General features: G+C 36.8%; 2 protein-coding genes across 2 annotated transcripts; both read right to left on the bottom strand.

Moving 5' to 3' along the window:
• Positions 1-14,560: 14,560 nt before the first annotated feature.
• LOC140671341 (uncharacterized) lies at positions 14,561-16,083 on the bottom strand. The gene is made up of 2 exons (XM_072902596.1): positions 15,834-16,083; positions 14,561-15,645 (listed from the first exon to the last, which is right to left on the bottom strand). The coding sequence occupies exons 1-2, from the start codon at positions 16,081-16,083 to the stop codon at positions 14,561-14,563; spliced, it is 1,335 nt and encodes a 444-aa protein (XP_072758697.1).
• Positions 16,084-16,313: 230 nt separating this feature from the next.
• On the bottom strand, positions 16,314-17,060 carry LOC140671340 (uncharacterized). Its single transcript, XM_072902595.1, has one exon. The coding sequence runs from the start codon at positions 17,058-17,060 to the stop codon at positions 16,314-16,316; it is 747 nt and encodes a 248-aa protein (XP_072758696.1).
• Between the last annotated feature and the right edge of the window lie 1,210 nt (positions 17,061-18,270).

Genomic DNA, 18,270 nt, shown 5'->3' with positions numbered 1-18,270 from the left:
GACTGTTTGGAACCGATTCTCCATTAGAACGCTAGGCGAATATAGCGATCTATATTTAAAAATCGATGTCTTATTATTAGCCGATGTTTTTGAAAATTTTCGTGACAATTGTATCAAGAGTTACGGGCTCGACCCTGCGCATTACTATATTCTGCCCGGATACACGTGGGATGCCATGTTGAAGCATACAAATATTAAGTTTGAATTGCTCACTGACATCGATATGGTAATGTTTATAGCACGAGGTATACGCGGTGGTTTGAGTCAATGTTCCAACAGATACGCGCATGCTAATAACAAGTACATGCAGTCATATGACCCATTGAAACCGTCATCGTATCTAATGTATTTCGATGTAAATAATTTATACGGATGGGCAATGTGTCAACCTTTGCCTTACGCTAGTTTTCAATGGGTCGACAATATATGCAATTTTGAACTATCATCGATCGCGTTCGATTCGCCTACAGGCTATATCCTCGAAGTCGATCTCGAGTACCCGCAACATCTTCACGACGCGCATACTGACTTACCGTTTTGTCCGACGCGTGACAAGCCACCCGGCAAGAGAGAGAACAAGTTGCTCGCAACCTTATACGATAAGAAACGATACGTAATACACTACCGCAATCTGCAGCAATGTACGCGACACGGTCTTCGCGTTACAAAAATTCATCGCATATTACAATTCGCGCAATCTCCATGGTTACGTACATATATTGAATTAAACACGCAATTTAAAACAATGGCGAAAAATGATTTTGAAAAGAATTTATACAAATTAATGAATAATGCAGTTTTCGGCAAAACGATGGAAAATGTGCGCAATCGCGTAGATATTAAACTTATAACAAAATGGGACGATAGGTACGGCGCAGAGGCAATGATCGCGAAACCAAATTTTCATAGCAGGAGCGTTTTTTCGGAAAATTTAATCGCTGTGGAATTGCGTAGACTCGAGGTGAAGTTTTACAAACCAATCTATGTAGGTATGTGTATACTTGATGTATCCAAGATGTGTTTGTACGAATTTCATCACGATTACATGATTCCAATGTATAAAGAAAAATGTAAAGTCATGTACATCGACACGGATAGTCTCATATATCACATTGAGTGCGAAGACGTGTACGAGAATATGAAGCGCGACATCGGCAAGTTCGACACGAGGGACTATGCGATAGACAATGCGTACGGTATACCGCTCGTGAATAAAAAAGTACCGGGTCTGATGAAGGATGAAAACAACGGTATGATAATAATAGAATTTGTCGGGCTTAGAGCAAAAATGTATGCGCTAAAAGTAGATGGTAAAAAGAATACGAAAAAGGTAAAAGGTGTCAAGAATAGCGTCGTCGCGAAAACGATAACATTTGACGATTACATGCAGTGTTTGAACGAAGGAATTGAAATGACGCGACAGCAATCGACTATAAGATCAAAAATGCATAAAGTATATACCATGCGGCAGAAAAAAATTGCTCTAAGTCCATACGATGATAAACGATATATAATACCTAAAAGTATCGATACGCTACCATGGGGGCATTACAGAATACCGTTGTAAAAAGAAAAAAGTGTATATATTTGAATATTATATATATGTAAACTTTATATAATATATTGTTATATTTTTACAATACATTATTTTTATGTATCCAAGAATTCCGTGAACTATCGAATCCCAACCATTTCACAAAAACTTCATCCCCCCTCTTCCTCAATATCTTTTCCACAAGATATATATCGGGATTAGCAACGCGTTGTAGTTCGTATTCGTAAAATCCACCGGCGACGGGATTTCCGCGCGAATCTGTTAATATATATGTCACAGGATTAGTTTTCTGTATCTTAACAATTTCAAACACTTCGGTGGTCCAATTTGGTGTGTAGCCTTTTTCGAATAAAGTCTTGAATTTACTCACGCGCACCGAATCGCCTGTTTTAAATTTCGCCGGCGCCGCAATCTTTACGTTGCTGTACACCGTATTTAAAAGTTTCTCCGCGACGGCTGGAGTAACATCGACAGGTCTCATACCGATAGTGCGATGTTTTTGCGTGTTGTACTCTTCAACGAGTCTCGATAGTTCGTTGATTCACTTGTAGTTTCCATTGAGCGTAAACATTTTCCACATTTTATTCTTCAAAAAGTACGATTGAAGCGTTCCACAATCGAGGCTTTCATGACGGAATATGTCGAATAATGATTAATATTGTGTTTCTTCATGAGGTTTTGTACATTTGCATTGTAAAATTCTTTTCCTTGATCGGTTTGAAAATTTTTCGGGCATCTCGCATCGTCTCGAATTATCTCTGTAATTGCATCGGCCGTCTCGCTTCCACCTTTACTCTTGAGCAGTACGACCCACGCATACTTGCTCAACACATCGATAACAGTGAGTATGTAATTGTATCCCTTTGTTGACTCGAGCATACCGCCGCATCTCGACGATGTCGGCTTGCCACAGATCATCGTATCCCCGCACTATGACGTGTCTTCGGGGAAAATTTTTTCTCGCTGGCGCGTGCAGTTCGTTTACCAACTGCCGTCTCTCCAAACTATGTTGATTCTTTGTTTTGTCAGTTTTTCTTGATGGTTGTTTGTTGTTTGCTTTTTTATCACTCATTTGCGTTTATCGTTCTTTAATAATCGTTTTTTAAGTTCCGTTTTTTCTATGTTTTTTCGCGTTTTCTGACCCGTTCTTAATCCGTTCTTGCGTTGTTCACCGCCGTCCTTCACCGCCGTCCTTCACCTATTTGAAAATCGTTCTTAATCCGTTCGCAACCTTTTTCACAGTCGTTTTTGATTCGTTCGTAGCCGCTTTTGACCCGTTCGTAGCCTCGTTCACAGACGTCTTTCGAACGATCGTAGGAGTTCTTGAGTTGTTCGTAACCTTGAGTGTAGCCGTGAAGAACGTGTTTGTAGCCTCGTTCGCAGCCCTCCTTGAAATGCTCATAGCCTCGTTCGAGACTGTTGCTGCTGCTGCTGCTAGGTCGTTCACTACCACTGCCACTCATTGTAGTTAGATAGCAGTTCGGTAATTCTTCGTAGCGGTTCGATACTTGTTCGCAGCCGTTCGATAATCCTTCGTAGCTGTTCGATAACCGTTCGATAGCCGCTTCTAACCCGTTCACTGATGCTCATTCAGGTTGATAGCTGTCTCTGAGTTAGCGTTAGCCGCGCGTTGAAGTTTGTTTAGCGCAATCTGTAATGCTCGCACGTCCTTCTCAAGCGAAGTAAGCTTCTCGTCTGATTCTTTCTGTCGATTCATTAATCTTTTAACGCAGGACTGCACGTACAATTTGTTGACGGCATCGCTGTCAGCCTCAGGTTGCGCTACACGCCGAATCTTACGCGACCTCGCATCGAAGTCTGTAACGACGCGACACAGAGCGTTTTCGTGCACATAACTTTTTACCAATCTATCCCAAGAGCCGTTTGTACCGATTGCATCATTTCTTGAATCGAATAAGCCAAATTTCGTTCCAGTGCACATAGTCGATCTTATTGTCGTTTAGAGTCATAGCACGCGGTAGTATACCTTTTCCAGCTTTTTTAGAAAGTAACGGTGTAATTACATTTTTATACTTATATCCTTTAGTCTCTAATACTGGATTATGTGCTTTGTTCCCACGTTTATGCGCATTCGTCGCTAGTAATATACTTTTATATTTAAGCAAATCATCTTCGGTATATATTTCATCGTCGGGGATTTTTTTGAAAATTAATTCATAGAGACCCGGCGTTCCCGTATATTTTTACTTCATTGATAATTATATTATCATTTTTGTCTACGTCAAAATGTTTATCACCGAAGATTATTCCATCGTTAGAAAACTTAATGCCGTACACATAATCCATAGCTTTATCTTTATCTTGATTCATAACAGTGAGTAGATATTTTTGTCCGAGTGGACCTAAATGTTCTCGAAATATGTTTACACCTGCGGACGTTTGCAATTCACGTTGTACCGTTGTAACCAACGAATCGGGTGTGGTTTCAAAAATTTCGTCGACGGGTGGTTGCTCGTACGATAATTGACGCGGTTGCGCAATTTCTATCTGAGTAGTTGTGTCCGGTATCGTTCGTCTTTGATTCGGTATAAAAGTTATCGGCAAATCATTTAATGAGACATTTAATCGTTTTTGCTTTGAGCTCAAATCATTCAATGAGATTCTTGGTCGTTTTTTAACTTTAATAATTTTCTTTTCCACATGGTCTTTTTCGAGTATATCGAACGGCTCGATTTTCGATACGTCGGATTCTATATCGATGGTATTTTGAACAAGCTGTTTTAGAAACTCGCTAATCGGCTTAAACTGTTTCTCCAACGCTACATCTTCCTCAATTTTACCAGTTTTTAACGCGCGATATTTTTTGCGAATTGACTCCCTCGTCTGTACAATTTTTCGCGCAATCTTTTCACGATCACTGTTATCACTCATGTTTTTTATGTAGACGTTGTCAATGTTTCGATGCTCTGTCAATGTTTCGATAGCAACTGATCATTTTACGGTACCGTAAATTCATTAAAACTTCTTCTGTAACGTCCATTGCTCATTGAACTGTTTTTGTCAATTATTAGAAATCCATACTTGTGCTGCCAACATTTTTGACATAACGCGCTAAAATCATCGTACGACATGTCAGTATTTACATGATCGTTGTACACATGTCGCAAGTTTGTACCGTCTTGTTTAAATAAAATCAACAGATTAGCATTGTCGCGTATAAGATGCTTGGGTATCTTGGCATACGTTTGACAGAGATAGAAACAATCGACGCTTGAGTGTCGACCCATTGAGAAGTACTCTCTTATCGTATCTTGCTTGTCGCATGCCACGTCATCAAAGATAAAAACCGAATTGGGAAGCCTCTCTCGATGGAATGACATCGCTGTTATTAGAGAACATAAAGTAACCAATTTCATCTATCGATGATAGTAAATTTTCCAAATATTGATATTTTGGTTATTGAAGCGATTTTGAATATATGTATAAATTTTCAAAGCGTATGCCGTTTGGACGGCCATGAAAGCAAAGACGAAAATGGGTATGGGGATGAAAAAGTCATCGACGAAGAAAAAGATTACGAAAAAACGAATACTTCCGGTAGCGAAACGTGGGGGCGTATTACCGATTCTACCAGTGTTAAGTGCTCTTGGATCTCTGATTGGTGGAGCGGCTGGTGTAGCAAAGATGGTAAACGACGGAAAAGCTACGCAAGTAGTTTCAAGAGATGCTACGTCACAATCGCGCCATGGAAGGTCGCGGATTGTATCTCGTGCCATACAAATACAGACGAGGAATCTCAATGAGAAAGAAGGAAAAAAAACGTCAAAGAGACACTAAAAATGCCAGAGGGTGCAACTACCAACGTACAACTGCTGCAACTAGCAAAACGTATGCGCATTCCGTATTTTAGAGGTGTTTTTATGCGTGATTCATTACCGATCGGCGGTATATATCGAAACGAGAGCGGCATCTTAAATTTGGATAACGCTAAAGGCTCGGGTACTCACTGGGTAGCGTATGCAAAGAGAGGGAATCGCGCTATATATTTTGACAGTTTTGGCAATCTTCGCCCGCCGAATGAATTGATACGATATTTAAATGTGTCAAAAATAGATTATAATCATACATCCTATCAAACTTATAATCAAAGCATCTGCGGACACTTGTGCTTGCAGTTTCTCCGAACGGTCGATGCACGCGAATTTAAATTTTAACACATACACATTATATGTATGAAAACACATTTTGAATAAAAATTATATATTAAACATATATATCGCTATGTATCTTCTTTATAAAATCATATCTTTCTTCCTGTACATTATATAATAATAAGTTACATTGATATATTTTTTTAATCGAAATACGTAATTTATTGGAAATGTGTCAAGAATACTTTTAATATCTTAATAAGTTACGTTTATATTTCTTTTACTGCAGCCTTCTCCTTTGCTCTCTCCTTTCCTTACACATCATACTCTCCTTGTCCTATGACTATAGCGCTGCCCTTTTCCCACCATCATGCTCTCCTTGTCCTACGCCTATAGCGCTACCCTTTTCTCACCATCATGCTCTCCTTGTCCTACGCCTATAGCGCCTTCCTTCTTACACCACGTCGTACTCTTTTTGTCCTACGCTCTATTGTGCTTGCAGTTTCTCCGAGCGGTCGATGCACGCGAATTTAAAGACATACATTGCGCTATTTAATTTAGTATTCGTTAAACAGTTTGGTCAACATGTCTATGACATTCACGCTGACTGGGAAGAGTAGCGTTCTCGCGGCAAATTACTCGCCCACCGTAGATTTAAGCGATGGTGAATACGAACTCGGTCTAGCGGATTTTGAAAGTTATAACACGATATCGAACGTGAATTCCTCGAATAATAAATTTTACTTTGGCAAAGACGATGCGGAAATTATGATTCCCGAGGGATCGTACGAGCTGCAAGCGATACATGAATTTTTGAAAAAAACAATTTCACGAAAACGTTCGCAACACACAGTTCGTGATGGTGATAAAAAACAAACTGACGACGATGACTTTGAGGCTGGAGAATGGCCGATAGTGCTCCGCGCTAATTACAATACGATGCGGAGCGAGATCACAAATGCGCCTACAGAATCAATTTTAGCAAGTCTAACAACATTGGATCGCTGCTAGGATTCTCGAACCGTATACTGCAGCCGCGAAAATGGTACGAGTCGGACGTGCCGATTAACATTATCAACGTGAACATTATTCGCGTCGAATGTAATGTCACCGCGGGTGCGTACAACAACAGTAAACTCGTTCATACGATACATGAATTTTCACCGAGGGTACCACCAGGATATAAGATATCGGAAACACCGGCGCACATCATTTACCTACCGATCATCGTACGGAGCATTACGGATTTAACGTTATGCGTTATCGATCAGGAAGGACGATTACTCGATTTTCGAGGAGAAAAGATCACCATTAGAGTGCATGTACGACGGCGGCAAAATTAGCGTGTGACGCTCGTGCTGAACGGATCGAAAGACGTGAGAGACAACACAATTTTTACGACGCCCGCGACAACAACAACAACATCGAGATTTGCTAATACGCAATCATCTTGCACTAAGAAAAAGAAATTGAACGCATCAAACGTTGCGTTTTTACAATCTTTGGGATTCGCGGTGCGAAACATTTGAACGATGACTGACATTCTCAACATCGCGGACGAACCGATCTTTGACGATCGCATCGTCAAGATTGAGACTCACGCATACAACCCATTTGCCAACACAACGTTCGGACACAGTGACGAGATAAAAATACCCATACAACAACAGGATCTGTATACATTGCCGTACGAGAGTTTCTTATACATCGAGGGAGAATTGAAAATAAACAGTCCAACTGACGGATCTAATGTGGTACTGCAAAATAATTGCGTAGCATTCACGTTTGACGAGATTCGATACGAACTCAATGGCGTGGAGATTGATCGCAACAGAAACGTGGGAATAACAAGTATGCTCAAAAACTATGTAACAATATCATTCGATAGAAGCGTGATTATGAGAAATGCTGGCTGGAGTGATCCAACTACTGTGAATGGACACTTTAATTTTTGCGTACCGCTCTACATGTTATTGGGATTTTGCGAGGATTACAGACGCATAGTAATTAACGCTCGTTACGAGTTGATCTTAATACGATCGCGCAATGACAACAATTGTCTGGTTGGAGCTTCGGCGATGGAGTCTGTGATCAACATATTTAAGATACAATGGCGAATGCCACATGTGCTGTTGAGTGAAATTAAGAAGCTGTCTATGCTGCGCGCTCTAGAAAGCGGACGCTACCTCAGCATGGATTTTCGCTCGTGGGATCTGTACGAGTTTCCACTGTTGCAGCGTACAACCAAGCATTCGTGGGCCATTAAGACCGCGACTCAGCTGGAGAAACCACGATACGTTATCTTTGCTCTGCAGACAGGTCGGAAGAATGTTATGCTCAAGGATATGAGTAAATTCGACGACTGCAAATTAGTAAACGTGAAACTTTATTTGAACTCGGAATGTTATCCGTACGACGATATGAATCTGGATTTCGATTAAAACAGATGATCGATTCTATACGACACATACACACGTTTCTGCAAAAACTATTACGGATACGAGTACCTCGAACCGAGCCTTACCGTCTCACTGTTTCTACTTTACGGTCCGTTTGTAATCATCGATTGTTCTCGACAAAACGAATCGGTGAAAAATGCTACCGTAGACGTAAGAATAGAATTTGATTGTAAGGAAAATGTGCCGGTAAACACTACCGCTTATTGTCTCATTTTGCATGATCGCGTTGTCGAATACAATCCTCTAACGAACGTAGTACGTAAAATTACATGAATCAACACGAGCAGGAACGCTCGTCTTATCAACCAACCAACGTTCGAATCTTCTGTAAACGAAATTGGAGAATCGCATACCGGATCATATAACATAAAAACTTGCGATACTCGATGATTAACGTCAGTCGTTCATCGTCGTAATTCTCGCTAATATCTTTTCATTATGGTTGTGCCAACGTTTGTGGATCTTCAAGGATTTATTATCGATAAAAAATTTATCGTGAAAGAAATTGCGATTCTGACTCAAGGATCTGTACTGTCTCATTATATTTTTACAAGTCTTACACCATTCCGTTTGCTCACGAGGTCTGAGAGATCTCAGGTTGCATGGTTGGTTGGAAAACATCACAATCTGCAATGGGAAGATGGAAACGTTCCATACTACATGGCTAAACGTTTAATCACTGAGGCTGTGACGTTGAAAGATGCATCTTCTCGAGTGTATGTCAAAGGACATGAAAAACGAGAATGGTTGGCAAATTTACTGGAAGACGATGCGAGAATCGGTCTTATTATCGAGACATTGGATAACGACTATGATAACGTTCCTGCTTTAGATAAATTAGATGCTACTCTGCGTTGCGATAGACATGTACGAAATTGCGCTTTACAAAATGTATTTACAATATTCAATTGGTAGTCGAATCATCATCATGAAGGTTCAATCAACCCATATTTACATTAAAAACTATAGTTCAAGTATTATTTTCTATATTCTGTAATTATATTTTTTTTAATTTTAAATAAATTTGGAATTTTTATACATTTATATTTCTTTTACTGTCACCTTCTTTCCTTACCATCATGCTCTCTCCTTTCCTTACACATCATACTCTCCTTGTCCTACGTCTATAGCGCTGTCCTTTTCTCACCATGCGCGCTCTCCTTCCTCTCTATTCTTTCTCTCGCACCCATATCTCCTTTTCCTACCATCATGCTCTCCTTTTCTTATCGTCATGCACTCCTTGTCCTACACATACAGCACTTTCATTCTTACACCACATCATACTATAGAACGCCTGATTATATTTATTATTTAATGCCCACTCACTATGCGAAACGTTATTCTTTAGCGCAAACATTCGTACTGTCGGCGCGTTATTCTTTAGCGCACACATCCGTACTGTCGACGTTCTGTTTATGTTATCATTTAGCCAAAATATTATCTCTCGCTTTGTCGTATACGTTTGTAACCGAATGTTTAAATCGATTTCATCATACGACAGCCGCACACACGGTGCTATAACTTTTGAATAGTTTAGTATCGCATAAACTACAACGCCTTCGGTAGTGCCATGAATTCTGTAGTGCAATTTTTACAAAATCGTGAAATTGGTTTACCAAAGACTTATACAAGATCGCTAAAACTGTTTTTCGAGATTCGTGACGAAATAGATTTTTTATGTAATGTGATCGATGAAAATACCGATATAGAACATACGCGATTTAAACATATTCCGGAAATGAGGCATCTTAAAAAAATGAGGCTGCGACTGGTAAAAAGAATAAGAAGGAAAGCCTTTTTAGAAGAAAGAAGAAAACGATTTGTACATAACTCATTTAATACACACACATGTATTGAAAAAAACTGAAAAAGGCTCAAAGGATCTTTTGTCTATCGACCTCGCTGCTATACATCTCCTACTTTTCTTTCCCGAGACGTTGGCTAACTCCGTTAAAACTTTCATCAAGACTGTGTTAGTCTGTGAACGACTAAAGTGCGCAAGTTTTAAGGATGCCACACCACGAGATGTTCATTACTGGATATAATTTTTACTCAAAACTGGCGTTATTTGGCAAGGACGATGAGGGATCACATGAATTAATAAGAGTTGTGCTAAATATAGTAGCATTTAAAAACGTAAGTATTTACTTTTTTTAATAATATTGGTACTAATAGCGTTACTAATAGTACTAATAATAATGTTTTTTTACAGTACGAGTCACAGGCTGATGTAAAAATTAAGGGATTTGTAAATATTTACGATAGACAAATTAAAAGGATGTTCCGGCGCCACGAGAGAGAGTTATACGCATGGGTGCGTGACGATCTTTGGGGTGACACTCCCGAGAACCGGAGATGTGAGGAGGTGACTCCTCAGTTTAACGAGGATCGTCTTTGTTTGCGGAAACTCTTTGGTGAGCTTCCGTATGAGGTGTGGGAGACAGAGGAACCGTGGCTCCCCGAAACTCTGCAGGAGGACTCCAGGTCGTCAGATGAGAGAGACTCCGAATAGATTGTATTTATAATTTTTATCATTTTAGAAAATATTTTTAAAGTACTAATAAAAATGTTCATTTCTGTTACAGACGCAGCTATGACGAGTTCCCCTGGCGCCTCGTCCCTACAGATTTTTAATTTTTTAAATTTTCTACTATAATTTTAATTCTTATTTATATTTTTATAATTAAACATATAACTATTTTAATTTTTTAAATTTTCTATTACAATTTCTATTCTTTTTTAATTTTAAAACACATACACACACTTTATATGTATACACATACACACTTTTTAAATAAAAATTTATGTTAAACTTATATATATTTATTACTTATCCACCTTCATCATCTATTCCATCCTTCTTCTTCTATATTAGATATAATTAGATAATAAGATAACATTTAATATTATAAAAAAATTATCTTTTTCTCACGTACGCCTTAGCCTCCGTCTTATCGCGCCTCCGCTATCCTCCTTCCTCTGTATTCTTTTCTCGCACCCCATAACACGCTCTCCTTCTCGCTATCCTTCCTCTCTATTCTTTTCTCTCGCACCCATATCTCCTTTTCCTACCATCATGCTCTCCTTTTCTTACCATCATGCTCTCCTTTTCCTATCATCATGCACTCTTTTGTCATACACATACAGCGCTTTCCTTCTCACACCACGTCATACTCTCCTTGTCCTACGCTATATAGAACGCCTATAGCACCGTCTCCCTCTAACGCGTTGCGAACGCCTTAACACCGTCTCCCTCTACCGCGTTGCGAACGCCTATAGCACCTTCTGCCTCTAACGCGTTGCGAACGTCTATAGCACCTTCTCCCTCTACCACGTTGCGAACGCCTATAGCACATTCTCCCTCTACCACGTTGCGAACGTCTATCGCACCGTCTCCCTCTACCGCGTTGCGAACGCCTATAGCACCTTCTCCCTCTAACGCGTTGCGAACGTAATTATTTATTGCAAATATACATTATGGATAAACAGAGTGGGGTGATTATTTTATCTATAACAGTTGACATCCCTCTCTCTCACCATCAGACCTCTGCAGTCAGTCGGAGAGGACACTCCCTCCACATGCGGAACCATATATATGCCCCCCCCAATCAGGGGGGTTTTTTGGTACCACCCTTCCCCCTCAATCTGGGGGGACATTTAGTACCACCCTCCTCCCTCAATCTGGGGGGCATTTGGTACCACCCTCCCCCCCCGTCAGTACGGGGGGTAAGGTACCTTGCCCCGCCCCCCCCGCTTACCTCACCCCCCTCAGATCCCTGGATTAAAACTCTCTTATTATATCTACTCAATGGATTCATTGCTAATATCCATGTTTTTGGAGTCATTTTCAAGTTGTTCCTCTCTTTTTTTTCAATAATAATTTTCGCCTGTAAAAAAATAGATTACTATATTATAAAATATTATTATAAAAATATTACATTATTATTAAAATATTATTTTTGAAAAAATAAAATCTCTGAAAAAGTAGTTTTCTTTTCTTTTTCAATTTTTATTTAATTATACTAGTAAAAATAAATTATTGTATGATATAATAAATAATGCTTTGACAAAATAAATGCTAATTAGACCGTGCATGCACACCGTATTTGATTTTAATATTTTTTATAGTTACCAGCACACGATAGACCGCCTCTGGATTTTATATTTTTACAACCAGCACACGAATGATCGCCTCTAGATAGTTTTTTTTATAACTAGAACGTACATGCAAACCGTTTCTGGTGTAAAATGTTTTTTAAATTACCAGCACACGAATAGATCGCCTCTGGACTTTTTTTACAACCAGGACACGAATAGATCGCTTCTGGATTTTTTTTTACAACCAGCACACGAATAGATCGCCTCTGGTACTAACTACTGTTATGATGAAACTACTACTACTGCTGCTACTACTACTACTACTATTACTATTACTATTGCTATTATTACTATTACTCTATAATTGTATTATATATAAAAGAAATATCTTTTTATAAACTATTTTTTAAATTTTCAGAGATTTTATTTTTCTAACTAAAATTAAAAAAAAGACTTATGCATTTGTGACTATGCACTACAAATCAATATTTAATTTAAAACTTTAATTTATTTAAATAGTTACCATTTGAATTTAAATATAATTGTTTATAAAAAATTTGATTTAATGCATAAATCATTCTCTTTTCAATTATATCTAAAAATTCACATATATGAAATTATATTTAATATATGAAACTTTATATTTCAATATTATTTTAAATTTCATATATACATACATAAATATATATACTAGCTTTTTGTTCCGCGTTTCGCGCGGGCCTCAAAGCCTTTACCCCACTGACCTTGCTATTATTTCTCAAAAACATAACCTCTATAATGAAAAATATAAAAAATTATTTAAAAATGTGATTTCTCGATGTTTCGAAACATTTTGAACACATTGGCAGAGTAATCTAGGAAAAAAATTTTTCTCGAAAATATAGCCTCCTATATGAAAAAAATTTTTAAATTTAGAAAAAACCACATAGCAGCCATCTCCGAAAAATTTACAACATTTTGGTACTAATTTCGTAGGAATCAGTCCACAAATGTGAAAATTAAAAAAATTTTTTTTCAAAAAAACATAACTTTTTTTCACTCACTCTCTTTTATTTTTTTTATTATTTAATTATTATACCCTTTTTTAAATTTTATTTACTTAATTTTTTTTGTTTACATCTAATTTACCCACCGTTAACCCGCCATTATTAGCTGTCATACAATTTTTTTATATTATCAATTTACAAAATTCCTCTGTATATTATATTTTTTGTAAAACATTTTTCACTTCCTTCAATTAGATGTCCTTGATTATTGAATTCATCAATCTTAATTTTTACACTTTCCCTTTTAGTTGCTCTAGAAAATGCTACATAAAGTTGAGCAAATACAGGATTTGGCAAATAAATCCCAACTTTTTCTAAACTTTGTCCTTGGGATTTATTGATTGTTATAGCAAATGACACTCGAATAGGAAACTGTTTTCGTTTAAACTTAAATGGCAGTTTCAAATCACTTGTAATTAAATCTATCCTTGGAATAATAACAATCTGTCCTCGTGCAGGACCAGTTAGAACATCTGCATAAATTAAATTATTTTTCAAAGTAGTAACAATGAATCTTGTGCCATTACAAAGTCTTTTCTTAGTATTTAAATTCCTTAATAAGGTAATTGTAACACCGATTTTTATTTTAAGTCGAATTGGCATTCCAGAAGGTGTCAAAGAGTTTAAAAATTCAGTTGGAAAATTTAATTGTTCCTGTGGATCATCACTTACAATGGAGTCAATTGAGAGATACTCCTTTTCTTCTCCTTCCATTAGACGAAGGATTTCGTCATTAATTATGAAAGTATCCTCATTTTTAGGACAAAGAATCGCTCGATCTGGATTTTCTCTATTCCGCTCTATGGTGATTCTATCACCAAAAATCTCAGTAATAAGAGATTCTTTTGATATAAAATCCTGAGGGATTTCAATTGTATCGAGATGTAGTCTATCAATATTTGATAATTTACCATCTCCTAGTTGCATTAGCCAATTTGCAAATTCTTTTTCTTCTTTCCAGTTCTCATATTTTGCTGTAGTTTAACCTGAGTTACATTTCTCCATATAGGGTTATATTTTACAGTCGATTCAATTAAAGCTGCTTTTTGTGCATGTGGCACTACGGGAAGATTTTGTTTGAAATCTCCTGCAAATAAAATTACTTTTCCTCCAAATGGTCTTTCATTCTTCATCAGATCCTTGAAGAGTTTATCAACTGCTGTTAAGGCATGTCCAACAGTCATGCTCACTTCACCCCCATATGATGAGTTTTGCAGAGATCAGTTCTCGTGCAGCTTGAGAGTTTCCTTTGATATTTGATTTAGTTTCATCATCAATTGGAATTGAAATTTAAACAGTGAGTGATAAGTTCTTCCACCTAAGTGTGGCAGCAATGCCAGTTGAAGCACATGGAATAACCATCTCATTTCTTTCTCGAATAACACTCAATAATGTGTTAAATAGATAAGTTTTTCCACTTCCTGCGAACCTGTCAATATAAAATAACCGCTGAGGTTCATTATCATTGTCAATCGCTCTAATGACTATATCGTACATGTGTTTTTGGTCATCATTTAGTGTTGATAATAAATATTCACCACGTCTTTTTTCTTCATCCACATTATACTCTGTGACGTAAGTATTCACTGGAATTGGATTTGGCAATTGAAAGTTTTCACAGCTACTTCCATTATTTCTCAGAATTTCTTGTATATGATTTAAAGCCATATTTTCAGGGTCGACAACATTGTTGTTTACAAAGTCTTCAATCATTTGATCTTTGTATTTATTCCAAAGTGTTGGTACATCTGTTGGATTTCCAAATATACAAATATAGGCAAATAGCTTTCGAATTTGTGCAGGCATTTTTGATTCTGTTGCTTCCTCTAACGTTTTTGACCATAGATCGTCAGCTTCTATTAAATTCTTCGCAATTGCTGCATCCTTAAATATTTCATAAATAACTCCGTTTACAGTTCTTAAATCTTCAAAACATTTAGTTCCAGTCACATGTAGAAGGAGACGTAGATAAAATCTTTCATTATCTTTTATGCTCACTGTGTATAGCCTTGAAATTATTTTCTCACCACCTTTTTTACGTGGCTTCCACTTAGTTATTTTCTTTTCATATGCGTAGTGATAAGGAATATCTGTGTAAAGAAAATGCACTGCATTTTCATCAGATTGATTCAATTTGAACCATGCAGTCAATGTAGTATCTCGATTGAGCTCTCTTTGAGCAGTTTGTTCTTCATTTCCTGCTCTGAAATAAACCATTTGGTAATCATGAACTGCTAATCTTATTACTGTGTGAGACTTCATGAACAGATCATATCCGTTAAGTCTCCACATTGCTTCTGGAGCACTAACATATCTTGCATTCAAAAATGAATTAACTTCATCTATTCTAATGAAACTACCATCTCGTGCTTGCACTTCAATTGCAGCACAATCAAATCCTTTATGAATATATTTATATAGATATTTTACGCTTTTCACTAATGAACATATTCTAAATTAATGTGTCGATTATATTTCATAATTAAATATGATGAATATGGCACCACCCATCGATTATCAACCTCTTTATTTCTAACGATATATTTTTTTCCAATATTTCTACGTTGATACATTGGATATCTATTTACATTAACATTAGTTTCATCATGAAATTCTTTCGGAAAACCTTTTGAATATTTTCCATCGTCTCCAGTGCAAGGATATCTCCTCGAGGGATCTCCACATAAACCGTGAATCATGTGTTTCAAAACTTTTTCATTAAGTTCTGGATATTTTTCTTCGTTAAGAATTTCAGCCCATACCATCATGTCAATGATTTCTTGAAGTCGGGGCTTATCTTCATCGCTCAACATTGCAAGTAAATGTAAATGGAAGTCTTTTTTTAAATTCAATCACGCCTGCATAAGCTATAATATTTCCAAAAATTTTATTTTGAATTAAATCCTTTAAAACCTCTTTGACATCCAAATTAAATGTTTTAGCGACTAAATCAGGTCGAAACTCTATTAGACATCCATCAAGGTTATCCTTAATTTCAGGACATTGAGGATTGCAAGTCATGGTAAGAAAAATGTCTGGTTTATCAAACTTTCTGACCAAAGACATGGCATCTTGGTATCTTTCTTGCATGTTCCTTGCCCATAAATGAAGATGGTAATATTACAGGTACACCAACTGTAATTCCCTCATTTTGTGTTCGATTATCAAGGTGATCCATTAATCCTGAATAAAGTTCTGCTCTTAATTGAGGTTGATTTAATTTAATATAATTAAGTCTATTGGCTTCAGTTTTCATATAGGCATCAAGTATAAATTGACATCTCAACTTGCCTGCTTTTTTAAATTGACTAAATTCGACTCTTGGTGCTAATAGGTGAGCATAATAATCCATTTGAGTCACTTTAAATCTTGAATATTTAGGATTATATGATTTAAGTTCTGAATGCCATCCATCGTTACCATATGGATATAACAAAGGATAACACATTGGATCACATCTTTTATCCAAAATTGATATTTGTTGAACATCGTTCAACGAATTTTTATTATAAATCCGAATGTCTTTTTCAAATGGAGGCTCGCCATCTACATTCTGAAAGACCACAGCTATTTCATTAGCTTGTGGAGCCTTGTATCTTCTTTGATCATTTTGAGGATCCTTTCGAAAGGACAACATTAAATTTATTGTTTTATTGCCTATCGGATTAAGATCTTGTTCAACTTGACGCATCATCTTGAAAGTTTTTGCAAGTTTATTGCATTGTACCATAAAATATGACAAATATTTTATTATTTCTGGATCACAATCTTGATTAGCTTGGTTATTCATTCTGTGATTTATAACTTCTTCTGTATCTAAAAACTAAAACTGCGCAAAGCGCGGAGCTTGGCCATTTGCTGGGCGCATTGCCGTTGAGGTCAAATGATGATATTGCCCATAAATTTTTAAACAATAAGGAGCATTAATCACAACATCTACTGGATTTCTATTACCTGAGGCACCCATGGAAGCCATAGCTAAAGCGCTGTTATATGAACGAATATTATCAAGAAAATTTTTTGATGAAGAATCATTTTCCATGTATAATTTTTTAAGAAAATTAAGACAATTTATTGGCTTTAATTGAAGCTTCCCTTTTTAACAACAATATGTAAATTTTTCATCTTTAGATTTTTCACATGCAAAGTTTAATAATTTGCAAAATTGGCATTCTACATTCATTTTGCCAAGTATATGAATTGGTATATTTATTGGTATATTATCCTTTGCAATTAGCGCAATTTTATAATTTAATTGCTTAACCTGTTGCCTTCTTTGAACATGTCTCTGAGCATCAACTTCAAGTCGTTGAGACCTTGTGTCGTCATTTTCATCAGCCCTTCGCTGAGCATTTCTCTGAGCATTAGCTTCGAGTCGTTGAGATCTTTTCTCCGAACTCTCAATTTTTCGTCTTTTTTGTGAGCGCCTGCTTTCGCGACTTACTTTATACAAATTTCCGCTTTTTCTCTTTTGAGGCATAATTATTTGCGTTGTACCATATACATAGATATATTATACAAAATGATATCATAACAATACATTCTTCTTAAAATATATATAGATAATTATTTCTTATTTTATATATAAGATATTTAAGAAAAAATATTTATTAATTCTGTATCAGCAGATAGTAATCGTTTATATACAGGCGCACAGCAGCTCTGTATTGGCGGATAATAACCGTTTTTACAGGTGCACTGCAGCCTTTTTTTACAGGCGCACTGCAGCCTTTTTTTTACAGGCGCACAGCAGCCGTTTTTACAGGTGCACAGCAGCCTTTTTTTACAGGCGCACAGCAGCCCTTTTTTTACAGGCGCACAGCAACCTTTTTTTACAGGCGCGCAGGCAGCCTTTTTTTAACAGACGCACTGCAGCTGTATCTACGCACAACAGTCTTTTTATAATTTTTTTGAATTTCAAATATCTAATTTTTTTTTTTAATTAATAAAACTTTGAATATTTATTTTTCGTAAAATTTTATCTCTTTTATTCTCTCCTT

The sequence above is a fragment of the Anoplolepis gracilipes genome, chromosome 11 (assembly GCF_047496725.1).
Source record: "Anoplolepis gracilipes chromosome 11, ASM4749672v1, whole genome shotgun sequence".
NCBI lineage: Eukaryota > Metazoa > Arthropoda > Insecta > Hymenoptera > Formicidae > Anoplolepis > Anoplolepis gracilipes.
The sequence above is the reverse complement of the archived record's forward strand: the minus strand, read 5'-3'. Positions and strand labels throughout refer to the sequence as shown.

Bases quoted from the DNA above. Each gene is read 5' to 3' on its own strand.
- LOC140671340 (XM_072902595.1), bottom strand. From the start codon at position 17,060: ATGAATAACCAAGCTAATCAAGATTGTGATCCAGAAATAATAAAATAT.
- LOC140671341 (XM_072902596.1), bottom strand. From the start codon at position 16,083: ATGTTGAGCGATGAAGATAAGCCCCGACTTCAAGAAATCATTGACATG. The intron at 15,646-15,833 runs GTAGAAATATTG...CTGCAATTGAAG, and splicing joins TAGATATCCAATGTATCAAC to TGCAAGCACGAGATGGTAGT.